Source organism: Curcuma longa, chromosome 3 (assembly GCF_044706935.1).
Source record: "Curcuma longa cultivar G26 ecotype Majalengka, Jawa Barat chromosome 3, ITB_CL_G26_1.1, whole genome shotgun sequence".
Classification (NCBI taxonomy): domain Eukaryota; kingdom Viridiplantae; phylum Streptophyta; class Magnoliopsida; order Zingiberales; family Zingiberaceae; genus Curcuma; species Curcuma longa.
In genome coordinates this window covers 19,819,622-19,840,032 of record NC_133863.1, presented here as the reverse complement: position 1 = coordinate 19,840,032, position 20,411 = coordinate 19,819,622, and the positions used below count along the sequence as shown (strand labels likewise).

The 20,411-nt window shown below is 33.9% G+C and overlaps 1 protein-coding gene across 1 annotated transcript; it reads right to left on the bottom strand.

The window, feature by feature from the left end:
• Positions 1 to 511: 511 nt before the first annotated feature.
• Positions 512 to 17,934, bottom strand: LOC141824708 (ubiquinone biosynthesis O-methyltransferase, mitochondrial). The gene is made up of 9 exons (XM_074712037.1): positions 17,580 to 17,934; positions 15,889 to 15,978; positions 12,291 to 12,369; positions 4,065 to 4,142; positions 3,584 to 3,632; positions 2,450 to 2,499; positions 1,285 to 1,434; positions 952 to 1,032; positions 512 to 860 (listed from the first exon to the last, which is right to left on the bottom strand). Exons 1-9 carry the CDS (start codon positions 17,822 to 17,824, stop codon positions 753 to 755), a joined length of 930 nt encoding a protein of 309 aa, XP_074568138.1. The 5' UTR covers positions 17,825 to 17,934; the 3' UTR covers positions 512 to 752.
• Positions 17,935 to 20,411: the final 2,477 nt, after the last annotated feature.

Sequence of the window (20,411 nt, the reverse complement as noted above, 5' to 3'; positions counted from 1 at the left end):
AATTATCAAAACATCTCACCATAATTTAATTTCAAAATGCCTTCTATGCTCCACGTTAAACAATTTTAGTGAGCTATTTTGACCCAAACTGTTCCAAGGTGAGTAACATTTAATCAAAACTACTTCACCTTGGAATAGTTTTGGTCAAAATTATTTCACCTTGAAATAAATTTGATCAAACTAACTCTATTCCAAGGTGGAACAGAGATATTTCAAGTATTAAATTACAGATGGAGTGCAAAGTTTTATTTTGATAATTTTTGAAAGAATGCTCTTTTGATGATATAAATAATTAGTAACAAACTTTTGATTTTTTGCCATTGAAAATTATACAATTTCTTATGTCATATAATTTGTCATAAAGTTCTAGATTGCATCATGCACTCTCATACAAGTTCTTATGTATGTACACAGAATACACCACAACAATTTCTTCTATAATTGTCATCGAAAAATTATGCATCTAATCTTTATATAAAATGAATAAACAATTTAAACATTCATAGTCACAAAAACAAATAACTTATCACTATCTTGATTCTTGAGGGTGGTTAAGAGTTGTTAACGTCTTATTCGATATCTACCTTCGTCGACAAAGTAAAGACTTGAAAGCTTGGGTTATATATCTAGGGGAAAACTTAGTTCACTATCTTACAAGACGATATCCGTCCAAATGAAAATTATCTGGAGAATGTCAAACTCTTCTGCTTAGAATCTGGGACCAAGGTTGAACTGTCCAAATCAACAAGATTTCACTCATTTCTCTTGGTGCCGAATGCAATGAAGTTCACACTCGTATCATCCGAGAGCGTCCACTCCCCCGTCAACGGATTGTAGACAAAACCTGCCATTTCTTGTACCTGACCACGAGTTCAATAAACCTTAGGTTTACAATGATACTGAAAGAAAGCTAGTAAAAAAAATAGTCGAGGAATCTGGTTTAGAAGTTACAGAAACTCCAGCTCTTTCCATGATCAAGACTAGTTCCTCAGGAGTCAAAAATCTAGACCACTGGTGAGTACCTTTCGGTAGCTGTAAATAAAGAAAAGGAAGAAGGAATAGTTTAAAATGAAGAAGCATTTAACTGTTAGCCTGCGAAACCTCAAATTACCATCGAGTTGTGAATTAGACAATCAAAACAAAAAACAAGTATCAAAAGCACCAGGATCAGGAACTTGCAAATGGAATACCTTGCTAACCTGTAGTTGAAAACTGTGATCTAATTCGATTGAGGAATTTTTAGAAAAGGAATGTGGAATTTTAGAAAAGTAAGGAATGTCGTACCCAGTTAAGAAGGTATTCTGCAGCAATAATTGCTGTGGCATATGATCTCATAGAACGGTTGATGGTAGAGATAATAGTGGCTCCATTTGGAACTGTCAGTGCTGCTAGGGATTTGCAGAAGTCAACAGGGCCTTCAACATGCTCGATCACCTGAAATGAAAACCCAAATTTGTCAAAGTTGGAATTCCCGGTAAACTTCTCTTATTGTACCAAAAAGCAAACTTCAAAATTTTACCAGAAAACAATCATTTTATCAGAATTGATCATTTTACCAACTTATCTCGTTGAACAAAATGCGCTCCTAAATTTTCAATTTTTTTTACCAAAAGACATTCAAAATCTTATTTTTCTCATAACATGCATAACTATGATTTTTCCCTTCAAAAAATCCTGTGCGTGATTTAGGCTCTAAAACTACATTTTTTGACGCCTAAATGATTGAAATTTTTAGGGTGCAAGTGCAACAAATGGATTATGATGACAGAAAGTATTGCAAGATTCAAGACTAAAATATACAGTTTTAGACACTAGAAAATAACCTGACATAGAAAGTATTGCAAGATTCAAGACTAAAATATACATTTTAATATGCTGACATATTGCAAGATTCAAGACTAAATATACATTTTTAGACAGTTGAAAATAAGCTTGCAGTGTCCCAAAGCTTGCCCTATGAAAATGGGATTGAATGGCATAAAAGAGGTCACAAAGTAAATTGAAAAATCAACTTGCAACAAGATTTAGGGACAAAAAAAATATTTTTCGAGATTTAGAAGTTTAACAATTCAACTTAAGGTGTCCCAAAGCTAATTGTAATGAAGCCAATTTGCAAATGAGGTTGTCCATGTAAAAATGACACAGAAGATGCTGCAAACTGATTTGCAAATTAGCTTTGATAATATTGTTAGACACCTAAAAATCAGAAATGTTTAACTATTTGTCAAAGCTAAACAAAAGATAAATTGCACTTGAGAAATGGAACAAGATGTGGTGCAAACTGAATTATAAATAATTTTGTGCAAGATTTACAGTAAAAAGAAAGATATATTCTTCAACATCTGGAGGGAAAGTTTAGGCTAATGCCAAAATGCCATTTTATTGGATGAAGAAGACTATTGTATAGCTCAAGAACATACTCAAATAACCTCTTCCAGTAGAATTATACCTCCAGAGAAATCACAGCATCAAACTTCTTGTTCTCTTTCGCCAATTCCTCTGCCACGCAAATGGAGAGTTACTGCCAATTCATTAAAACTAAGACAACCTAGAACTATTTCTCATCTTCATCAAAAGTTATCAACCTAATTATAACATCACCTTAAAGAATAAGGGGAAAAAATGCTATATTTGAACCAAAAAAAAGTAAAAAACACGAGTCCCACATGGATGCATAATGGTTTATATGAGTAATGACAATCAAGTGCAATATTTGTACATGAACCGAAGTGTCTTTTTCACTAATTGTATTACCTCACTTGAGAACTGAGAACAAGAAACTCCCCTCACACTACTTTGATTCATTATCAAGTATCAACAACAATGCCAACAAGAAATTATCTTTGAGCATACAATCAGCTTCATCCTGTTATTTCTACAAATTCAAAAATTATAAAAACAAAAGTAATAAATTAGTATATGATCCTAATTTAGTCTGATATAGTGAGTTATAGGCTAATAAAGAAGCTTTAGAAGCTTAAATGAGTAAGCTACAACAATCTTAGGCTTAAGATTGTTGGTCTAATGATTGAGCTTAATAAATCAATGAGTGAGTTCTCTTATCTACACAGATCGTGACACAGCATTTAGAAACTCAATCCTTGCATGGAGAAAGAAGGTGCCCTACATGCCAAATAATAGGAAGCTAATCCTCCCAAGAGAAAGGGTGTGTACTGCATAAGTAAGCAGTGGTTCATAGTATCAATAGGGTGGACTGTAGTTGGCCACCAAGTAAGCAATCTCTAGATGCTCCTTGCTCAAGAAACCATCCCAAGAAGTGAACATTGTTTCAGATTGATCGATAGCACAAGAAATTAACAAACTGCATACCAAACGAGAGAAACATTCTGTACAGATAATGGCATGGTGGCAATACACGGAAGAAAGTCATAAATACCCATCCTACTGTGATTTCAAATTCTTCTATTAAGGATCACTTAGATATAATTTCAAGTGAAAAAGAAAGAGAAATTTAGAAATTTATTTATAGCATGACTACAAAGAGTTTGCAGTATCATCAGTGACTTTAAATTGCTACATCATGAAGGAAAATCTACCAAGGAATCAACGAAAGAGAATGTACCTGCTGTTGTACAATGGTATTCAATAGACGATGTCAGTGGATCTAATGCCTGAAGAAAGTCAAACGTCATAAACACATTAAGAATAATTAAAGTAATTGACAAAATTACAGAAAACTAATTTTACATTATTTTTTAGTGTTTTAGTTTTTCCCTTTTATTCTGTTGTTGTATGCTAGTACTCATGTAAGCTACTCCAAATAAATGGAAACTACTACAAGTATTTTTCATATAAAAATTAAACTTGTCCTTTGGAAATATCTAATTATGAAAAGGGTCATAAAAATATCTTTCCTCACTATTCACTTTAGTGAATTCTTTGCTTGAGTTATAGATCTTCAAATCACAACATGACATTTAAGTGCAACAAGGAGGAATATTGCATATAATAAAATGTCGCAAATGGTTGTTTTAACTACATAGGAAACATTAACTTGTATGCATCTATATAGACATTTGATGAATGCAAGAATTAACATATACAGCATGAATGCCAGCAATCTTAATGTTCTTTTCCACAGCATCAATGCCAGTGACAGTTGCACCCATCCTTGCAAGAGGCTGCAAAGACAAAGGATCACCACAAAAATCACACAATACACCATTTTGAAAATCCAAATTCAATCAAGAGACATATTACAACATGAATTAGCAAGTGATGCTGATTATGTTTCTACTGGATTTCCACTGATCACTGAATCAACATACATAATTTTCTTCAATAGTTCCTAACCACATGGAATAATCAAAATAAGTTGTACATAAATGCAAAAACTGGACAAAAAGAGGATGGAATCAATGATCTTATGTTATAGGGCCAAAATAGCATCATGAAAAAAAATCAATGATACTAATTTTTGTATATATTGTTATTTCAAATTTCTACCAGCATATGGAATGTGAGACTAATGAAATTGTAATATATTAAAAATATTCCAAAATAAGAAAGTGAATCTCTTCTTGAGCCTTTAGAAGACATTCATGCCCCGAGGGCATAGCACAGACGGTGGACGTAGGACATTTTTGGTGTAACAGCTAGAGGTCGAATCTTGTGGAAACTCATGACCTACCATTCACCCCACCATCCACCTCCTGCCTGAATATCTAAATTTACCTCTCTCCATACACGTGGGGTCGGCTCTAGAGGGGTCGTTGAGGTGGAGGATCCACCTTTTCTTTAGAAGATATTCACCATCTTATGTTTTAATACTCTATCTTTCTAGGAAAATATTATAGGACTAGATCGTGTGATGAGGGGGTGAATATCGCTTGTTTAAAAAACTTCTTTTTATCAAAGCAAATCAAAGTTGTGTAGTGAAAATAGAGATAAGAACAATCACAAAGACAATTCTTTTTTACTTGGTTCACAGTCCAGAGACTGCTATTCCAAGGCCCACGATCCCTTGAATCGTTATCAATTGGGCAATCCACTAAAGTTCTCCTCTCCAAAAATATTTGGAGGAGGAAAACTCGTACAAAGAATGAGGACGGTAGTAACAAGCTACTATCTCCTTTAATGTGAATGCAAGTAAATAAAAAGATATCGACGATGAAGAAGTAGAGATCCATGTAGGTTGTCAGAGAGCCTCTTGACGTAGTAGCAAGATTTACATGATCGAAGTAATAGAGAAGAATAAAACAATTGTGTGTAACTTATGTTCAGCCTCAGATCTCAAAGCTTCTTTTATAACCTTGTTCATGTTGTTTGGTTGACTAATTCCTTCCAATCGACTAAAGCTCTTTATCAGGTAACTGGACCCTGAACTTTCCTTGTGTACTCTGATCCTATCAGATCAATCTCGCAAAATTAGCTCATTCGATCAACTGATCCACCTAATTACGCGGTTGATACCCAGAGTTTCCTTCGCTATCTGATCTGCACTTTCTATAGTTATTCGATCGACTGATCCTCCTAATCAATCGACTGAATCTCTGTTTCCATTTGGGCTTAATCGCGGTCTGATCTATGCTTATCTGGTTTGGTTCGATCGATCGAATCATTTGATTTGGGACAATTTTATTTTTCCTACAAACCAATATAAACCTATAAAACAGAGTTAAAACAGTTATGTATGCATGAATTATTTAACAATTTAGATTGTCTGCTCGACTTAGAAATCTTTGTTGGTTTCTTCAATCTGATCATTGCCTAAGGTTGTCCCAACTGGAACACGTCCTCACTGCCTTTCAATATAAAACGTTGTACTTAGATTGACCAAATAAGTTGATCCTGTTGATCGCGCCTGGTCGATCAAAAATCTTATTTCGGCCACACTTGCTTGAAATTCACTCATCCAAACTTCTCATTACTTAAGGTTCACTCTCTTAGGATTTTCCACTTGCCAAGCATTTGGTCACCCTTGACCTACCTGGACTTTTTCCTTGCCAAACATCTAGTCATCCTTAACCTGTCTGGACTTTTCCTCTTGCTAAGCATTTGGTCACCCTTAACCTTCTTCGACTTTTCCTTTATCAGGCATCTGGTCATCTTTGACATGTATGGACTTTTTTTTACCAAGCATTTGGTCACCTTTGATCTACTTGGACTTTTCTTTATTAATCATTTGATCAACCTTGACCCGACTAGACTTTTCACTTGACTAAGTCAACCCTGACCAACCTACATTAAACATATTATCATACAAGCATCACAATCCTAGAGGTCGATTGCACCCACAAATACTCGACATAAACAATAAGCAATTTCACACTAACATAGGATTTAAATGTACTAAATCATTATGAACTGTAGAACACCTTACATTGCACAATCCTGCATAGGATATAGAAACCATCATCTTACATTTCTTATGCATCTGAACAAGTCATTGAAGTTTCAAGTACTAACAAATTATACTAATTGAGAGAGTAATTTAATGTTTATCCAATATAGATTGGCTTATTAAACATACTCTAAATATTGTGTTTACTGATTTTATCATTAGTGTTATGAAATTTATTTCTTCCAAACACTATGCTTAGATTGACCAAATATGTTGGTCCGGTTAACCACGTGCGATCGATCGAAAATTTTATTTCAGCCACACTTACTTGGAGCTTACTCTTCTAAGACTTCTTATTACCTAAAGTTCACTCTCTTAGAATTTATCACTTGCCAAATATCTGATCACCCTTGACCTGCTTGGACTTTTCCCTTATCAAACATCTGGTTATCCTTGACCTATCTGGACTTTTTCTCTTGCAAAGTATCTAGTCATTCTTGACCTGCTTGAACTTTTCTTTGCTAGTCATCTGATCAATCTTGACTTGACTAGACTTCTCACTTGACTAGGTTCCATTAACATATTGTTATACAAACATCAAAACCCTAAAGATTGATTGCACCAACAATCTTTTCCTTTTTATATTTAATAATATGTTTAAGTTAGGCTAATTATTTAACCCAACTTTTTAGGTCTTATGCCAAATTCAATAAAATTAGGATTTCTAATATAAACCCTTCTTCTCCCCTTTGGCACACATCAAAAAGACCTAACTGCTCTTCGACTCCTTAAATCCTAAGGACTTTCTTTCTTTTTGCACCAACAATGTTTATTAAGTAATCCTTAGTTAAACCATCTCTCTTACCCTCTTGAAGACAATTTCAAGATATGTTTAGTGTTTACAAAGTATTTTAAAAGTGAATTTCAACTTTTCAATTTTGAGAAACCCCTTTTCAAACATAATTTCAAAATTATTTTCAAGGTATTTCAAAAGTATTTTCAGGTCAATTTCAAACAAATTCAAGGTATTTCAAAATTATTTTCAAGCCAACTTCAAAATATTTTCAAGGTATTTCAAAAATATTTTCAAACTAATTTCAAGAATGTTTTCAAGGTATTTCAAAAATATTTTCCTTAAATATCTTTCAAAAAACTATTAAAATATTTTCAAAAAGATTTTTAAGAATAATTTCAAAGAAATAACTTTATGAATAATGTTAAACACATTTTCAAAGAATTTTTTGAAGTAAGAATTTCAAAAATATTTTTCAAACATAATTCCGAAGATGTCTATTTTGAAATCTTTTGAAAAATAAATTTTGAAGATAATATTTTCTAAACATAATTTTGAAAATGTTTTCTAAAGCATGATTTTGAAGAATATTTTCAAAAGAATTTTGATAAGAAAAGAAATTGTGTTAATATTTTCAAAAGAATTTTGATAAGAAAAGAAATTGTGTTAACTATCTTTTCAAAAAAAATGACGATAAAATGTTTCAAACTCTTTTTGAAGATACAATTTTCAAATATATTTTCAAAAATATTTTATTTTGAACCCCTTTTCAAGATGTGTCTTTCAATAGGTTCTCCTCCTTAACCTGACACTTCTTAAAGCATTCTTGTTAACCATAAGGAACACATTCCTATGTGTCTAAGGGTTCAAGTTGACCTATAGATGCTATAAGTTTACATGTTTGGTCAATAATTTTCATGGGTAAAATAAATTTTCAAAGATCAATCAACTGATTAGGGTAATTGGTCAACCGATGCCTTTAATATCGCATCAACCGATTAACTTTATTTGTTTTCAAGGATGATCGGTTAGTTGCTCGGTGGATGGCATGCCTAATCACAGAACATTGATTAGGATTTCGAGAAGGATTGGTCAACTGATTAGGATCTATCGGTCAACTAAGGGTCATGTAGTAGAGTCAACGGTCGGATTTTTTAGTTTACCAAGGTTTATCGATCGTCCTATCCCAAGGGACCAGTCGATCGAGCCTTTAATGTCGGTCAAACTTACAATTAAATTTTGACAATATCTGACTCGGGTTTAGTTTTAAGCGGTCAACTGATACATGTGTTCAGTTGACCGGACATAACTTTTTCAGAAAATAATATTATTTCAAAATAGTAATTCAATTATATTTGCATGTCACCAAGTTTTTAAAACATAGTAATCTTATGAGTTTCAAGAGATGCTCGATTTTAATGATTAGTCTAAGTTAGTTTGATCTTGTATTAGATTCAAATTTAGCTTTGGGTCCGTCAAACAAGTATTTTCAAAATAAATTTTCAGGTTGTGGTGCGTCAAAATGGGCATCATTAAAGTAACCACATGCCTAAGACAAAATTTTTCCAAAACATCTCACCCAAAGAACTTACTATACTTGATCTAACTAGTTTAGATTAGATTGAGGTAGTTTCAACAAAATTCACTAAGCCGATTGCACTAGGTAGAATACATATGATTCAACCTAGACATGCTCAACATAACTTCCTTAGCCTACTATCATCTCAATCTTTTCCGATACGTTGATTAAGATAAAAATATTTTTTCTATGTTTGTCCTATCTAACCATTCTAAATTAAACATTACATTTGTAAGCATACAATAAACAATCAAATCAAACATAAAATAAAACAAAAACATGCTCTCCTAGATCAATTATACTATTTTATTTTTCCCTCCCCTAGTTCACAGCTTTGATTTTGTTTATCTACATAATAAACATGCTCTTTAGAAATCCAAAATTTATTATTTCCTACTTTGTTGATTAATTGTGATTTTAGAACCTATGCTCGACCCTTTTTTACTAACATTTCGATGTACTAGAGACATATAGGTTCTTTGTTGAGTGTTAGACTTGAACCCAAGTCTGGATTTGTTGTACACATCCTTTTGAGTTCCAAGTATCATATTTAGGTACTTAGAGCCCGAAGTGAACTTTTTCAATAATATCTTAAACTCTTCAACATAGCCTTTCAAGATGAAATTCTCTTGCTCAAGTTTTTGAACTTGAGTTGAGGTTTCTTCTTGAACTTGGTTAGTTGAAGGGTTTAGACTGATCTCCTTCTTAAGGACTTTTACCTCCTTTTGGAGGGATCTAACCTAACCCGTTTATCAAATCTAGCTAAACCAATTATACTCAACTAAAGAACTCGAACTCGGATTGGTTTAACTCGAACTCGAACTTTCTTGACTTGATTCGGACTTGAATTCAGCTATGCCCTCTTTTGCCATTAAAGTTATGAAGTTTATTTAGTTCGATCTTTCTGATTCCGACTTGGATTCTTCATTCTGCATTTGATAGTTAGTCAATTTATTCAACAATGAATTACTTTTTGTTACCTCGTTGGTTTCCTCGTGGAGTTGAATCAATTTGTCCCACAGTTCTTTAGCATTATTGAAAGATCCGACTTGATCTAATTCTTCATTCATCAATCTATATTGGAGGGTGTGTGTGGCTCAAGCATCAATTTAAGCTTTCCTTTTAATGTCAGAGGTCCACCTTTCCATTTCTAGAGGTTCTCCGAAATTATCGACCGGTAGTATAAAGCCTTTCTTGATGATGATCCATATGTCAACTTTTATCTTCAGAGATTGCTCGATTCGTCTCTTCCAAAAGTGAAAAAAATTACCATCGAAGAGTGGTGGACGAGAGATATTGAACCCTTTTTGTTGAGACATTTTTTAGCAAAAGAAAGCTTAAGAGATTCTAAGATTTTTTAAGGTCTGGGATAAGTGATGCAAAAGAAATAGACAAAATATTTAAAAATAATTTTAAAGAAAAGAATAAAGTTTTAAAAGTGCTCGAAGGTTGTAAAACCGATTCAGAGCTTTCAAACCCTTATACCAATTGTAGGATCGGATCATATGATAGAGAAGGGTGAATATTGCTCGTTTAAAAAACCTCTTTTTATCGAAGCAAATCAAAGTTGTGCAATGGAAATAGTAGAGATCAGAACAATCACAAAGATACAATTCTTTCTTATTTAGTTCACAGTCCAGAGATTGCAAAGCTCACGATCCTTTGGACCATTACCGATTAAGCAATCCACTAAAGTTCTCTCCGAAAACTTTCGGAGGAGGAAACTCATACAAAGAATGAGGACGATAGTAACAAGCTACTGTCTCCTTTAATGTGAATGCAAGTAAATAAAAAGATACCGACAACGAAGAAGTAGAGATCCGTGTAAGTTATCAGAGAGCCTCTTGGTGTAGTAGCAAGACTTGCACAGTCGAAACAATAGAGAAGAAATTAATTGTGTGTGACTTATGTTCAATCTCAGATCTCAAGACTTCTTTTATAGCCTTCTTCATGTTGTTCGGTCGATTGATCCTTGAGGTTGACTGAATATCTTTATCAGGCGACTGGACCCTAAAATCTAATCTGATCAGATCGATCCCACGAAATCAACTCGTACGATCGACTGATCCACCTAATCAGGCAACTGATCCTTAGAGTTTCTTTTACTGTCTAATTCAAGTTTGTCCTATTTACACTTTCCATAATTATTCGGTGGACTGATCCTCCTGATCAGTTGGCTGAACCTCTATTTTCATTTGGGTTTGATCGCGATCTGATCTGTGCTTATCTAGTTGGATCAGTCGACTAAAAAGGGTTCAGTCAACCGAACCCTTTGATTTCGAACAACTTTGTAAATAAAGTTAGCACAATATCTATATATATAAACCTGCAAAACAGAGTTAAAACAGTTATGTATGCATGGATTATCTAACAGTTTAGATTGGTTAATCTCGGCTTAGAAACCTCCATTGATTTCTTCAGTAGAATCATCACCTAAGATTGTCCCAACTAAGACACACTCACTACCTTTCAATGTAAAACATTATGTTTCGATTGACCAAATATTTTGATCCAATTAACCACGCGCGGTTGACTAGAAACCTTATTTTGGTCACACTTGCTTGAGGTTTACTTCTCCAAGACTTCTTATTATCTAAGATTCATTCCCTTAGGATTTTCTACTTGTCGAGCATCTGGTCACTCTTAACCTGCTTGGACTTTTTCTTTATCAAACATCTGATCATCCTTAACCTATCTGGATTTTTCCTCTTGCCAAGCATCTAATCATCCTTGACCTTGTTGGACTTTTCCTTTGCTAGATATCTGGTCATCCTTGACTTATCTGAACTTTTCCTTTTATTATGCATCTGGTCACCCTTGACCTACTTAGACTTTTCATTGTTAGTCATCTGATCAATCTTGACCTAACTAGACTTCTCACTTGACTAGGTCATCCCTGACTAACCTCCATTAAACATATTGTCATACAAACATCAAAACTCTAGAGATCGATTGCACCAACAAATACTTGGCATAAACTATGAGCAATTTCACACTAACATAGGATTTAGATGTACTAAATTATTATGAACTATAGAACACCTTACATTGCACAATACTGTATACAATACTGTATAGGATATAGAAACCATCATCTTACATTTCTTATGCATACGAAAAGGTCTTTGAAGTTTCAATTACTAATAAATTATACTAATTGAGAGAGTAATTTAATATTTGTTCAGTATAGATTGACTTATTAAACAAGCTCTAAATATTATGTTTACTGATTTTATCAATAGTGTTATGAAATTTATTTCTTCTAAATTTTTTCACTTCTCTTCTTTCATCCTCTTACTCTATAAGTTAATAAACCAGTGACCTAAATAGATTAGCTAAGATCCTACCTAAAAGTTTGAACACTCGAAAATATGCCACAACATATATCTAGTTTAGGCTTTAGTTTCATGAATGTATTTACATAACTCATCGCTAAAGGAATCTTCAAACACAAGGCATTAAATGAATTGTAGTTTATACAGTACTTTTCCTAGATGAAATAATTTCCGAGTGACTATTTTCAGAGTCAAAGTTGAAGAAACAACAATTACATAGTAAATACAATCGGCATGTCTTTAGTAGTAGTGACTATCCCCATGTAAAAAAAATGATACCTTAGAAAGGATGCCTCCGCCACACCCAACATCAATAATTTTTAACCCTTCAAAAGGCCTAACCGAAAATGGATCTTTCCTGCCAGTAAACATATGTTAGTAAATATCAAGGCAAAATAGTGAAAGGGGAAAAATCCATCTTTGAAAAAAGGTATCTTCTCAAAACATGGGAATATCTTATTAGTCAGTACCAGTTATACTATAAGATAATAGTATTGTCTTATAAGAAAAGATTTTATGCACATTATTTGAACTCCTCTTTTCTGTGCAAAAAGCAATCCAAGAACTATATAAATTGTAACTTATACATCACCCTCGCCCATAAAAATCTCTATATTTGACACAACTAATGTATCAATCATACAAGTAACAAAGACATTTTTTAAATGAATCATCAAATTTCAATCTTCAGTCTTGAGGACATGTTGATAAATAAGTTTAAAATAATGTGATCTTACCTCCAATTATGTTTGCTAGTAAATTTGAGCAACTAGTTGCAAACTCTTAGCTCTATCAGTAAGAGCAGAATATGCAGCAAGATTAGAATTTGTTCAAACAATATGATTCAAGAAATATGTCTAGCCCTAAGAACTATAGTATGCATCTAAGTTAATTATTACTATAACACAAAACAAAGTATTTATGTTACCAAGCATCTAAAAGCTTCAAACAAAATTTAAGAAATACAACAACAACCAAGCTTTATTTCACTATGTAGGATTGGCTATATGGATCCTTTGACGCTATTAGGCTCTATCTCCTACTATATTATCATTTATAGTTAAATAAATTTATCTTATTTTTTATGGCCCACAAGTCTTTTTTGATATCCTCTTCCTCATTTGATGGACATATTTATCATAATTTTACATCGTCTAACTGAGGTATTTATTGATTGTCTAAGTACATGTCTGTATCATCTCTGCAATTTTTCATTTTCTGCTCATTTGTTTGAATCATAATCCAACATTCAACTTCATATAATATAGCAGGTCTAATCGTCATTTTGTAAAATTTTTCTAAGTCTTAAAAATACTTTATAATCACAAAGAACATCTGACGTTTTTCTCTATTTCAACTATCCCGCTTATATTATATGTGAGATATTTCTCAATCCCTCTATCTTTTTGCAATAATAATCCTAAATACTTAAAACTCTTAGTTATAGACAACTTATCATCTCATATCTTAACAATTGTCTCGTGACATTTAATATTGCTAAACTTAAGTCTAAATCCTTTCACTACTAGCATTTTTCGTTAAGATTCGAATTTAGTATTTACTTCTTTACATGTCTCATCTATCAAAACAATATCATCTGCAAACAATATGCACTACGGTATCGTATCTTAAATGTGTCCGGTGAGTTCGTCCATGATTAGTGTAAAAAATAGGGACTTAGAGTTGATCCTTGATGTAACTCTATCCTTATGAGAAACGCTTCAATTAATCCACATGAAATCTTCACTTTTGTCATTAAATCCTTATACATATCCTTAATTAGTTTAATATAGCCTATGATACCACCTCTTTTTTCTAAAATTCTTCATATAATTTTCCTTGGAACTATCATAAACTTTTTCTAGATCAACGAATATCATGGTATAAGTCTTACTTCTGTTCCCAATACTTTTCAATTAGCTGCCTAAGAAGATGTATTGCTTCTATTGCCGACCTACTAAGCATAAATCCAAATTGATATTCGATCTTAATGGTCTCCTTTCTTAGTTTTTTTTCTATTATTTTTTTCTAAAATTTCATGTATGACTCGTTAATTTAATACCCCTACAGTTTACACAATTTTGTATATCTTCTTTATTCTTATATAAAGGAACTAGAATACTTATCCTCCACTGATCATGCATTTTTTATTTTAATATTAGATTGAATAATTGTATAAGTCGTTCAATGCATTATTTCCCTAGGCACTTTCATACCTCTATCGGAATATCATCTGATCCAACTATTTTTCTATTGTGCATCTCATTTAAAATTTATTCTACTTTTAAAGTTTGAATTCTACAATAAAAATTTAAATTTCTATACTCATTTGAACTACTTAATTTACCTAAGTTAAGTTGATCACCTAAACCTTCATTAAAAAGTTGATGAAAATATAAATATTTTTTAAAATTTTTCCTCATTCTTACACTTGTATAATATTTTATAATTTGTTCGTTTTTCCTTCACTTTCTCCTGTACTTTCTCATTCCACCACTAAAATTTTTACCTTAATAGTGAACGTTCTTTTGACTCACCGAGTATACTCTTGGCTTTTATTTTCAATTTTGATACCATCTTATCTCATGTCATATTTGAATTCTCATGTATTTCTCCTAATACTAATACTCCTACCATCTTCTAAAATATATTTTACTTCTCATCCTTTAACTTCCACCACTTAATTCTAGAAGTTGTGCATATTTTTCTTCTATTAATATTATGCTTGAGGTGTATATCCAATACTACTAACCTATGTTGGATAGTTAAATTTTCTCTAGGGATGACTTTGTAATCTTTACAAAATTAAAAACTTTCTATCCTTCTTCCTAACCATAAGAAAGTTAATTTATGATTTATTATTCTCACTTTTAAACGTGATAAGTGTTCTTCTCTTTTTTAAAAAAAAATGTATTAGCTAGTATAAGGTCATATGCTACTGCAAAATTTAATATAAGTTTCTCTTCTTCATTTCTTGTTTCAAACTCATAACCTCTATGCACCCTATCATATTCCTCATTTTTCACTCTTACATATTCATTTAGATCTCCTCCTATTAAAATCATTTAGATTGACAGAATATTTTGTAATACCTCATCTACGTGTTCCAAAATCTAAATTTGATGTGTTCATCTAATTCTATTTAAGGTGCATATATATTAATTACATTAATAATTTTTTTCACCACCACTATTTTGAGAGCTATAATCCTATCTCAATTTCAACTACTCATACTACTTCATCCTTTAACAAACTATCGACAACCATATCTATTTTATTTCTTATTTTACTTCTTCCTGTGTACCACAATTTAAAATTTAAATTTTCTATCATCTTTGCCTTCTGTCCTACTCATTTTATCTCTTGTATATATAAAATATTAATTTTTTTCTTAATCATCGTATCTACTACCTCCATTCCTTTACTAATGAGCGTTCCTAAATTTCATGTTCCAAGTCTTAGACAATTAATTTTCTTATGATATTTGTTTTTACCCAACCTATGATGTGAGAATTATTATATATTTAATACACCCAAATTTTCATAGAGACGTAGCGATCCTTGCGGAGATGTTACAATCAAATCCTACAACGCGTTCCTTCTGAGAAGTATCCTAGCATTAGCATAATAATTTGATGGATTCATTCATTGAACATTTGCCTAAAAATGCACACTAACTATCAACCTAAAGCACAACCCTCACCCTTTTTCATCCGGGCTTGGGACTGACATTAGTAGATTTCAAATAAAATTTAAGAAATAAGAAATACAATTAATAAAATGCCTTTAAGAATTTAAACACTGTGTGTTATACAAACTAATCAACTTGTAATCAGACAAAGTAACATAATGCAAAATTTAATATTTTAAATCTAACCTGAAATGATGACAAAGTGTGGAGCGAATGAATGATACACGAGTAGGATTCATCAAATGCAATGGTTTGAATGGGCCTTGAGAGTCCCACCTGCATGTTCCTTGCCAATAAACCAAAATCAGCGACCACCAGAAGCAAGTTCAGTTGTATTCTCAAAGTTTTAAATATACTAGTAAATGGTTACTTTAAGACAAGTTGTCTACTTCATGTACTCAAAAGCAGGCCAAATTATGTCAATGTGCTTTTTGTAGTAGATTAGATTTCAATATCTGCCGGGAAAGAGAAACAAATGATGATTTTAGCATGATAAATAATGCTTAGCTTTCTTCCATGGGAAGTACATCATGGGCAAATACTTTAATATAGTTAGATCATAAAGTACAATCACAGGTACCAAAAATAATAACTGACTACAAGAAAATGCAACAGAGAATAAGAAAACACAAATAGAAAATGAAACAAAACAAAAAGTTCCTACAAGGATGGCCCATTCTATTTGGTTTAGTTCCTGCTCAGTTTACTTAAGATTCCTTGGAGATGTGCATTAGCTTTCTGTAAAATCTGTTTAAGCAAATTAACTAGAGTTGATTATCAGAACACATAATTTTACTAGCATCGGTCGTCTTGTTCTTTGATAATAGCAATAGGGATTGTACAATCTTTTTCTGAAATCTGAGATAAAATCGATTTTGCAGTTAATGAAATTTTATGTAATAAGATATGTTAAAACTTATAGTAATTGTAATAATTAGTCACTTAACTCTTGCATGAATAATGTTATACATGCATTTGCTTTTGGACTACTCTCTTTGATATGCTATTCTGTTACATAACTTTTACTGGGAATTGTGCTCAGTTATCATACTGTGAATTTGCAGCTATAAGCTTTACTTTTTCTGTAGATTGAAATTATATTGAATTCTTGTAAATTTATTGTACTACATTTCAGAATAATACGGTTAGTTGTGTGTATCCTTAAGAAATTCCCATTACTAGATTCCTTTAGTTTGTCATTTGAAATAAAATTAAAAAGATAATCAAATCCTAATGCCTATTTAATCAATAATAAAAGTATGATTTTTTAACATGATTCACAATCTCTTATGTCATAGCAAAAGAGCAACTACAACTTTATTGAACTAATAGACTATATATATTTTACAAATCAAATCACAAAGTTAGTTAACCCATAAATAAACTACATCAAAATTAGTACAAAAATAATGGTAACTTATCCTATACCGACAAGAACTAGTTGACAAAAATAGTAGCCAAATCAGAGATATGCTGCAAGAGTTATAGTTCTAAGAATCCAGATTGTATTCATTTACCATCCAATCCCATCTAAGTTTGACTCTTATGCACTGAATTATAAGTAAAATAAATTTACCGGAGCATTGGTCCAGTTACACTTACTATAAACAGGTTAAAATGTCTACTTATCCTTCTTGACAGACATTGGTATCTTCAAGGGCATTGCCATCGAAAGTAGATTTTCAAACATTTATTTTGAATATTACCCGTTGCAAAATCCCAAATTCAGCTCTTTAAACACCAAGTAGCAGCAACAGTGTCATTGGGAATGGTGTTTAATGGCAGAGATTTTTATGGATACCATTCCACAACAATTGGGAACAAGGCAAATAAAGCGCATAAATAGCACACAATATAAAAAGGGATATGACACTAACCAGGTCTCCGCAATGGCAGCGAACTTAGCGACCTCGGTCGGGTTCAGAGAAGAGCGGAAAGAAGCGGTTTTGCTACTTGTGCTACCACCGTTCCCGGACTCAGGCGAGGCATTTTCCTGGGATCTGCTCTGAAGAGATGAAAAAGAAGGCGAGGCGACCGCCGGAGGGCGAAGAAGAGGAGACGAAGAATTGAGGCCTGGCGGAACAAGGGCTCTGCGGAGTCCACGGTGGATCCTCCAAGCCATCGCTTGTTTAGAAGAGAGCGCCCAGAGAGGACGCAAGGGTAAATGAAAGGGCGATGGAGAGGGAGGCGAAGGCGATTTAGGGCACTGGCGCTGGCGCGGGCAGTCGTGGAGGAAGACTGCCGAATGGGAAGGGGAAAGAGAAAGGAGACGAAGGTAGCGGAGCCCGGGATCCTGCCAGACCAGGCCTGGTTTGGACTGTGCCAAGCCAGACCATTCCGGTCCCGACCGGAGTTGATCCGATCTGGCTCTGGCTCGGACTGGGCAGAAGTGGCTTAACCCCATACCCGCCGTACTAACCACGTCAACAGAACCGGGCCGGGGCTTGGACATGGACCCAGGTTGAGCCCATTCCACAAGTAGAGCCCCATCTAAACATTAAAAAAATAAATTAAAAATAGAAATAATTTTAAACATAGACTTGGTTTAGAGCATTGAATTTTTTTTATACTAAATTCATGTATCTAATTTTTAGAACGGATTAATTTTAAAAATGATCACTTTAATATCATAAAAGTTTGAGGTAACCATTTTAATACTACAAAAGTTTTCCACCACCTTCTAGATAAATCTAGAAGTGTAAGCATCTCATCATCTAGTAGCCAATGTTTTAGATTTTTTACTCCATTGGAAGAAATCACCCTATAATATATCATAGCTTGGCTAGAACCATGGGTGCTTGAGAATTACTCGAGTTTCATTGTCACTGCATGGTAGCCCTGAAGGCGTTGGAATTCTGTTCTGTTCAATTTCTCCTAGACAAAAAAAATTATACAGGGACAGAACCTTTTCAAGCAACCCACATGTTCGATCAGACATGTGCTTGATCGATCAAGCAAGTTTTTGACCAATCGAAGCACACTTTGATCGAAGCATAAGATCACTGGCCTCTTGTGTTAGTATTAAGGATCCATACAAAGGAATAATTACGCAGTGGAATATTAAATTAATCATACCTTTCCTTGATTTTTTTTTTGATGAAGGTAAATATATATATCATCAAGCAAATAACACAAATATACAAGGCGAGCTAATGACGCTATCTCATGTCATGTCAGACGAACTGTCAGATCTGAGTAAGTGTCACGGCCAAAACATGTAAGTGTTCTCATGTGTACCAACAATATCAAAATCACTCCTGCTCTATCTAACATGCAGGTGCCTCTGGCCATGCAACCATCATGTCATGTGGGGGGTCCCCTGTCCATCCAAATCAATGTCTCCAAATCCATCCACTCCACAGCAGCCCTCTGCCATAGCAGCCAACACTGCACCACCATCAGACCGGCAGCAGCACCTCTGCACCTGGCTACCACGCATCATCAGTCTCCAGCAGTAGCCTCCTGTCTCTACAGTTGATCCACCCGGTCACAACAACCAGCAGCCCCACCCGGTCACAACACCCAGCGCCCTCACCATCCTCGCATGTCTCCTCCAAGTAGGATCCTTTCCTTGAGATTGTATGGATGATTGTTTATAGCCGAAAACCTCTTGATCTTCTGTTGTATTCCTCTCCTCTTCTTGGATGTCGTGTGGGCGACGATCTACCAAGAGAATAACCACCCAACTCCTTCCTAAGAGTCTTAGCCGCCGACCCTAGAGGAGGAAAAACCGCCTCTTCTCCTTGCTTCCAAGCAATCGACCACCAAAAGGATGGGGCGCCTCCTCCTCTTCTTCCTCTCTTCCAAACCGCCGGCCACAACAAGAGGATTCTAGAGATGGGGCGCCTCCTCCCCTTCTTGTTCCAAGACCGCTGCCCCTAGTAAGGTAAGAAGAGGAATTGATTTTGTGTTGGGCGCCTCCTCCTTCTCTTCCTCTCTTCTTAATGTCGCCGGCCCTAAGAATGAGAATAGGAGAATTTGTGGAATTGTGTTTTAGGGGGCGTCACCTCCTCCTTTTATATCCCTTGCCGCCGGCCCTAGGAGATAACAGAATTAACATAATTCTATTGGGGTGCATACGAGACTTTACATAGAGGCTACAACAGAGACCTAGAAGAGGAATTGGTTTAGGCCTCCCTGATGGGCTTGGGCTTCCTGTGTTCGGCCCGAACACTCAACTCAAGTCCATCAATAATAACTCATACTACTAAAGGGTTATTATTGAACTACCGCACCAATCTCATATTACAATATGAGTTCTTTCTTATTATGAATGCATTAATCTCCTTGTGTTTATGATATCGTATGTCCGTTAATTAAATGAGTTACTAACAACTCAATTAATTAACTTCTAATTCCAAGAGTAGTACCACTCAATTTTATTATCATGCCGGACTAAGTCCACCTGTAGGGTTTACATGATAATCCTTATGAGCTCCTCAAGGGGACATCATCAGCTTAAATAATTAAGACACAGATTCCTTCTATAATCAACAACACACCATATAAATAACACTATCTCTCAACTCATCAGGTCTATTGATTTAATGAATATATCTCACCCATTGACAAGTTAAAGAAATAAATACTAAGTATACGTGCTTGCTATTATATTGGGATTAAAAGAACATGCATCCATAATAACAGAGGTCTTGTTCTTTTATATAGTCAGTATGAATTGAACAACCTCAAAATGTCCTGCTCAATAC